Source organism: Penaeus vannamei, chromosome 18 (assembly GCF_042767895.1).
Source record: "Penaeus vannamei isolate JL-2024 chromosome 18, ASM4276789v1, whole genome shotgun sequence".
NCBI classification, from domain to species: domain Eukaryota; kingdom Metazoa; phylum Arthropoda; class Malacostraca; order Decapoda; family Penaeidae; genus Penaeus; species Penaeus vannamei.
This window is the reverse complement of record NC_091566.1, coordinates 16126645-16134144: the sequence shown is the minus strand read 5'-3', so window position 1 is coordinate 16134144 and position 7500 is coordinate 16126645. Positions and strand designations below refer to the sequence as shown.

Here is a 7500-nt window from a genome sequence, read left to right as displayed (position 1 = left end):
CCGAGGATGTGGCTACTGGGTACCGTTACCAGCCCTGCTGCTGGAGTTGCGGTGAACAAGGCCATCTTTGGCACAAGTGCCCGAAGCAATCTGCGGGAAACGACGGGAGGCTGGAGGAAGGGGCACGCCAGCCGATGAGTGTCAGGCCCCGGTCCATTTAATTTGTTGTAGAGCTTGGACATCAGCAGGTAAAGCACAGGTCGAGGGTACGGTTAATGGCAAGCCATGCTGTCTTACAATAAACACCGGCGCAGACAGGACCGTCATCAACGTAGCTACCGTAAAACAAGGCCTTCCTCTTGCTTCACATTGGATCTGTGGAGTCACCGGGCACTGTGCGCAACTGAGGGGACCCATGGAGGTGGTGGTAGGGGTTGGTGGCGCCGAGCATATGTGGCAGACATATATGATTTGCGACAATATGTATGTGTGTATGTTTGTATGTATATATATATATATATATATATATATATATACATATGCATATTCATATATGTATATATATATATATGTATATATGTATATATATATAATATATATTTATATCTATGTATATATATATACATATATATACATATATATATATATACATATACACACACACACACACACACACACACACACACACACACACACACATATATATATATATACATATATATATATATATATATATATATATATATATATATATATATATATATATATATATATATATAATACACACACACACATACACACACACACACACACACACACACACACACACACACACACACACATATATATATATATATATATATATATATATACATATATATATACACACACACAAACAAATACATACATATATACACATATGCATATACACGCTGAGTTGGATCAATTTCACTTGGATTTTACATTTACAATAAATATTAAAATAAACAACCAGTCCATCTCAACTTGCCAAGTTCAGAAAGACTTTAGTAAGGTTTTCTTAGACCAGGACAAATTTGTTAAGTGAACCCCTTCATTTAGGGGGGCAGCTTACAGCCATCCCTTCTTTTCGGGAGGTCAATTCATAAAAAAGCCCGTGAAAAGGGGGTGAAAGCCCACCTTGTTTCCTTCTTTTAGGTGTATTTCAGAGATTCTGGAACAAGCATATGTGTACAGCTGCCCCTCTGAGTGGGGGGCCGGGCAACACGCGCATGATTCATGACTATATTACCGCGTCCCAAACATAAACACATGCCTTTAATTTGTAATTTACATCTACTTAGTTTCTGACATAAGGAACGCGCGCAAGACAAACAGACTGTAGACTGTAGGGCCTTTTGCCGGCAAAAGCTAGCAAAATTTCATTATATGTACTCTGGTAGGACAAAACCTTCTTATGGACCCCCTGGTGGTGTCTGAAAAAAGGAACCAGTCTAATTCATTTCTTGCTAAAGTGCATATCATGACGGTTTGTTTACCCTTCTGTAGCGGGAAGCGTAGAATCCGCTTGACTTGCGCTCCAAACTTGTTGAACTAGCAAATTGTAGGCCTATTACTTGATCACAACATTAAAAGGGATTTGGATAGAACGCATCTAGTATAATCGCGAGAAAGGTTACGTTTGCGACATTTACTACGGTTGTCTTCTAAAAATTTACCTAGAATATCTTATACATTGCTTTTAAACAAATTTCTCAAGATATTTCCCAAATGAGATACCACCCTCCCATCTGCCTCCACATACCCGGCCCTGCCCACGGTGTTGCCAAGTATGAATAATAATTTGTTTACTAGGCTATTATTTCCTTTGTGGTAAAATTTAAATATTGCCCACAAGATCAGAATTATGAAAAAAAAAATACTAACATTATTGACGTACCTCATACATTCCCTAAATTTTCCATGGGCCAAAAAAATGCATAATGGCCTTTTCTAATTTTTGATAACTATATCATGCAAGCTATGTTTTTGAAAAGTATTTAAATAAATAAATAACTTTATAAATGGCAATTAAAAGCGAACACAGAACTTCCTGAAGTAAAAATACATATTTTAGGACACGTTTGCACATAGTGCGTTTCATACCAAGAAACATTCGAATCTGAATAATTATTCATACAACTCATGAAACTTTATCAGTGTTATTCCGAGAATGTAATTTATATTTTCCAAAATATATGTTATTTGTTACTCCGTTTGAAAATACCAGCCGGCATAAAGTATATTGAATTTATGTAGCGTTCGAAACAGTGTTTACGTTTATCGTCAGAGCGAAAGGTTGTTTCGTAGGTCAATGCTCTGTTATTTTTGTTAATATGGCGACCGTAGACCGACTGTATGTGCTCTACAATATTATATCTGACGCCAAAGACGATGCAGCTAAAGTAAGTAAAGAGTGTAAGGCTGGATTTAAGTTATTTTATTCATCTAAGATGCACACGTCTTTTCAGAGGGATCAATGAGGAAACGAAATGCCGTTTCTCAGGTCGGGGCCAATCGTTAAAGCCAGTCGTTCTGATCTAATGATAGTAGTATTGGGTGAGAATAGGTGTAGCAGAGCGATTGGATAATCATAAAATTTGGTTTTCTGATTCAGTGATACTCCTAACCGGAGGTCAAGTCTACGGTAATGAGATGTGTGTGCGTGTCGTGACGCCCATTCATTAGCCACGCTCCGTTTCAGTGTAGAATATCTTTGGAAACCAGCGGATAATTTGACCACTTGAGAAATTAATTATCATTGGTTAAGATGGTGTCTGTGTTGCACTTGCGAGGACGTTATAGATTTCATGAGAAAGCTATTGTAATGATATTCATGTTAGTTCTCATGACTTATTTTTAGCTTGTAATGTAAATGTATTAGAAGTCCTATGGTGTTTTGAACAGGGTGTAGGAGGTATGAATACTGCTTTGCTTTTTTTTTGCAATAAATAAAACCGTGGATTAAAATGTGCAGAGGGTTTGCTGTATGCAAGAAAGAGTAATTAAATAGGTGATCATATTATGTACAAGTAGTAATCATGTGATGGCAGTAGTGGAATTGTCATCACATAATTTTGAATACTTCTTATGAGTACTGTTAGAAAAAGAGGGTATTGTATCCAATATGTAATTTGATAAACCATTTCCACATTTCTATATCATATAGTTCTACTTATGGTCATCATTTCCTTTCCCATTATTTTGACATGTATTGAAAAGTTTATTTATTTTCCAAGTCATGGAATCCATTGATTGGGCTCAATCATAGAATAGAAGTTTGCAAATGATATCCTGAATAAGAACATGTTAATCTTTATGCTATGGATGTACTTAGTTTCAATAAATTATGGATGATACTCTTGTTGAGGACCAAAAGTTGTAATCATTGATACAAGAAATAATCTGCAGACATGATGAGTAATGCTGCAGTGAAAGGAAAAACATTGGGAAAGCACTTCTCATAACCTTGGTCTAGTCATAATAAGTTTTGTGGTATGGTGCTGGCAACTTAGTCATAGGCAAGTGTTTCTACATTGTAAAGAATTACTGGTATTTGCAGGGACACACCCTCCAGAGACAATTCCCTAAACCATGGTATCATGTAAACCCAAAATTCCAAATCAAACCTTTCTTACTTTCTATTTATTTCCTAGGCAGAGGGGCAAGCCTCCTTTGTACCCCCTCCCCCCCACCTTTATTAATACTTCATCTTAATTTATAGAAAATGAGACATTTAGAATTCTGTCTGTGTGAGGGTGTTGTGAATTTAGTTTCAGAGCGGTGATCTGCAGCAGGTATTTTTATCATCTTAAATATGAGGTTGCAGCAGCTGTACCTGTTGTTTATGACTTCATTCAACCTCAAATATTTTGTGAACTATGGTTAGTGTACAGTAGGGATGTCAAATCATGGCCCATAGGCCCTCGGGATGGTCACAAGTGGCCTGTGGAATAACAAGAATAATTATTAGGCTGGGAAATTAGGATCATTATGATGGAAAGAATGTCCAATACATTTTGATACTGTTAGTGTCATCAGCTGAAATCTAATGAAAACTAAATAAATGAATAAATAAAACTACATATTGATAAGTACTGTAAGTTTTAATCCTTTGTCAGCCTTCAAGATAGTAACTAAAATGAAAAGTAGCCCACATGTAGTTTTGAATTTGAAACCCCTGGTGTATGTACAGCAATTGTTCATCACCTTTACTTAATTTTTAATGTCTGGCAAAATGTTAGAAAGACCTAGCAATGGATATTTACAAACTCAGTGGAGAAAAGTAAAATTTGACACACTGCTATTTAGTCAATCACAAATCACTAGGTATAAGAAAATAATGTAATATAAATAGATAAATAAATGAGATAAAAACATATACTTGTCTTTACTAAATTCTACTTACCAGAGTAGTACATCACCAGTTACACAAGTATATGATTATTTAATGATCATATGATAGCATATACCAGAAAAATTATATAAACAGAATTGTGCATCTAACAAATAAGTATCGTAACACATGAGCAATGGTGGTGGTGGACAAGTTACCCCATTGGATCCAGATTCCTTACAGACCAAAATCATCATCATCTTCTTCTTCTTCTTCTTCTTCTTCTTCTTCTTCTTCTTCTTCTTCTTCTTCTTTTTCTTCTTCTTTTTCTTCTTCTTCTTCTTCTTCTTCTTCTTCTTCTTTTTCTTCTTCTTTTTCTTCTTCTTCTTTCTTCTTCTTTTTCTTCTTCTTCTTCTTCTTCTTCTTCTTCTTCTTCTTCTTCTTCTTCTTCTTCTTCTTCTTCTTCTTCTTCTTCTTCTTCTTCTTCTTCTTCTTCTTCTTCTTCTTCTTCTTCTTCTTCTTCTTCTTCTTCTTCTTCTTCTTCTTCTTCTTCTTCTTCTTCTTCTTCTTCTTCTTCTTCTTCTTCTTCTGTTTTAACACACCCTACACCACAATACTGGCAGGCAGGAATAAGTTCCTCTGCTTGGATATAGTGTATCCTCTGGTGTAACAGCCCGTGTAATTCTTTACAGTACGGACACACAACTCTATGTCACAAACTTTATTCAACAATCTTACACACCCATGATCTTTTTCCTTTATTTGTGGCATTACTATTCATGTCTGCAGAATCTTTCTTGTACTGACATCTGCAACTTTTTGTTCTCTACAAGAATACAATCATCAGTTTGCAGCCATACCATAAAGATTAACCCCAGTTCACTCCCAGAGAGGAGTTGACAATTGGTACATTTCACCCCCATGGATTGGTGCAAATCCTTCAGGAGGTCCCAACAAGTCCCTTCCTGAAAGCCCATTGATTCATTCCCACTAATTGCTTTGTGCACTTATGGATAGAATGTATTTTGATACTTAGCAACAATTTCCCATGAAGTGAAGTATCCATCACATGCTCTACAGACAATTTTTTTTCCATGATGATACATTTCCATCATCCATCCATCTTACTCAATCTCAAATTGTAATGTATAGGGTGCTAAAGTTAGCACATATAATAAATCATATATGTATATAATTTGGTTGGTATGAGATAGCCATATTAGCCAATAGTGACCATTATCATTGAAAGCTAAAGGCATCGTAACAGCACACATTGAGTTCATCATCCCACAATAATTGTTTGTATCTTAGCACAGTTGTTCCTAAGGAACTGCACAAAGCTAAGAGGTTCAGAAATGCCTGAAGTTTCATGTAAAGGATTTAAATAAGTTCAGATGGGTATATGATTCTGACCATGGTATATTTTCAGCATGATGCCGAGTTTGCAGAGATCTTAACTGGTGTGAAGGGAGGATCCGGTGAGAGAAGACTAACATCACAATTCATTGCTCGGTTCTTCCACCTGTTTCCCACTCATCAAGATCAGGCATTAAATGCTCTTTTTGATCTTTGTGAAGATGACGATGTCACAGTTAGTCTTACACTTTATTTTTTGTTTGTAACACAGTGCCTTTGTTAAATAAATTGGAGAATATTTCTTATTTTCTGGTACAGAAAGAATTAGTAAAGAGGTTTTGATTATTGGCTCTTTTATCAACAGATACGTAAGCAGGCCATCAAAGACTTGCCAAGCCTCTGTAAGGGTCGCACAGAATTGGTACCGAAGGTGGCTGATATCTTGGCCCAGTTATTGCAGATGGAAGACCAAGCTGAGTTAGCTGCTGTTCAGAATTCTCTTGTTACTCTTCTTAAAACAGATGCTAAAGGTGAGTTGCTTGTTCCAAGGATCTAACATTTTGATTAAGTGAAAAATTTGAGCTTTATCTCTTCTTTTTTTTTTAATGAAAATTTACTGTGTGTGAAAGTGTAGGTTCATCATAAAATATAATTAGCTATTATTTGCATGAGAGTTTATATGAAAGGAACAGTACAATGCTACTTTGTTTTTGTTTTAGGCATTACATTTCACACAAATCTTTTCTTCTTTGAACAGGAACACTGACAGGACTCTTCTACCAAATTGAACATAGTGAAGATGAGTTAGTACGTGAACGATGCATCCGCTTTTTGCACACAAAGATTCGCTCCTTAGGGTCTGAAGTATTTAACACCGAAGTGGAAAATTTGATTCTTACTGAAGCCAAAAAGGTTTTACAGGTAAATTAAATCTGTTTCATGTGTATATTTAGGAACTAACAAATGAATGTAAATATATATGTATATTTGTTCATATTTTTATGAAACAAATTCACTAACAATATAAAAAATTCCAGGTTGCTTCATCAGAAGACGAATTTACTTTAGTTATGGGAATCCTCCGTGAATTGAAATTGTGTCAAACCATAAAGGGTTACCAGCAGCTAGTTGACCTTGTGGCTGAACAGGTAGACTTTACAAGACCCTTTGACCCAGCAGACTTAGAGAGTGTGCATCGTCTTGCTACTTGTACCAAGCAGGCTTTACCCTATTTCTCTGTAAGTAGTTGATTGCTGCTGCTTTCCAAATGATGTTATTAAGGATATAGTACATCTTGATTTAACTTATTTAAGTGAGGCTCTAAAGAATGAATAAATAAATAAATGAATAAATGAAATGCATTCCAAATGACAAAGATTGATCTAACTTAAGGAGAATTCTCCGGCAAAAATATAATAATTTCTTATTAATTCTTAACAGTCACAAGTACGGTCTACACAGTTTGTAGAATACATGTGGCGGGAAGTTGTACCAGCATTGGATCATCTGGAGTCAGCTGTTGCTGATGGTGGAAACAATGCTGCTCTCATTCTTGATTTACTCAAGATTATGGCTGAACTTGTACCACATGCAGGCAGCATAGAAGATATCGGCTTGAAAGTCCTGGCCATTTATGACAAATTGCTGGTTGGTGTTCTTTTGATATGCTGTTGTTTTGGTTCATGGCTGATTTCAGTCTTTGATATTTCTAATCATATTCTACTGATAACTTCTGAGATAATGTAACCTTTGAAGTTATTTAGGGGATCCTGATCTATGTTACTTATACTGTTGTATAAGAAATTGTATTGATTATTCAGTTAGTTGGGATATATTCCCCTGTGATTGTT

General features: G+C 35.8%; 1 protein-coding gene across 1 annotated transcript; it reads left to right on the top strand.

Annotated features, from left to right (window-relative positions):
* Nucleotides 1–2095: 2095 nt before the first annotated feature.
* Nucleotides 2096–7297, top strand: cass (apoptosis inhibitor cassowary; the record flags this gene model as incomplete). The annotated part of the gene is given in 6 exon segments (XM_070132923.1): nucleotides 2096–2363; nucleotides 5724–5885; nucleotides 6015–6180; nucleotides 6408–6571; nucleotides 6688–6888; nucleotides 7091–7297. Coding segments are annotated over 6 exon segments (969 nt in total), but the record flags the coding sequence as incomplete, so codon positions are not given.
* Nucleotides 7298–7500: the final 203 nt, after the last annotated feature.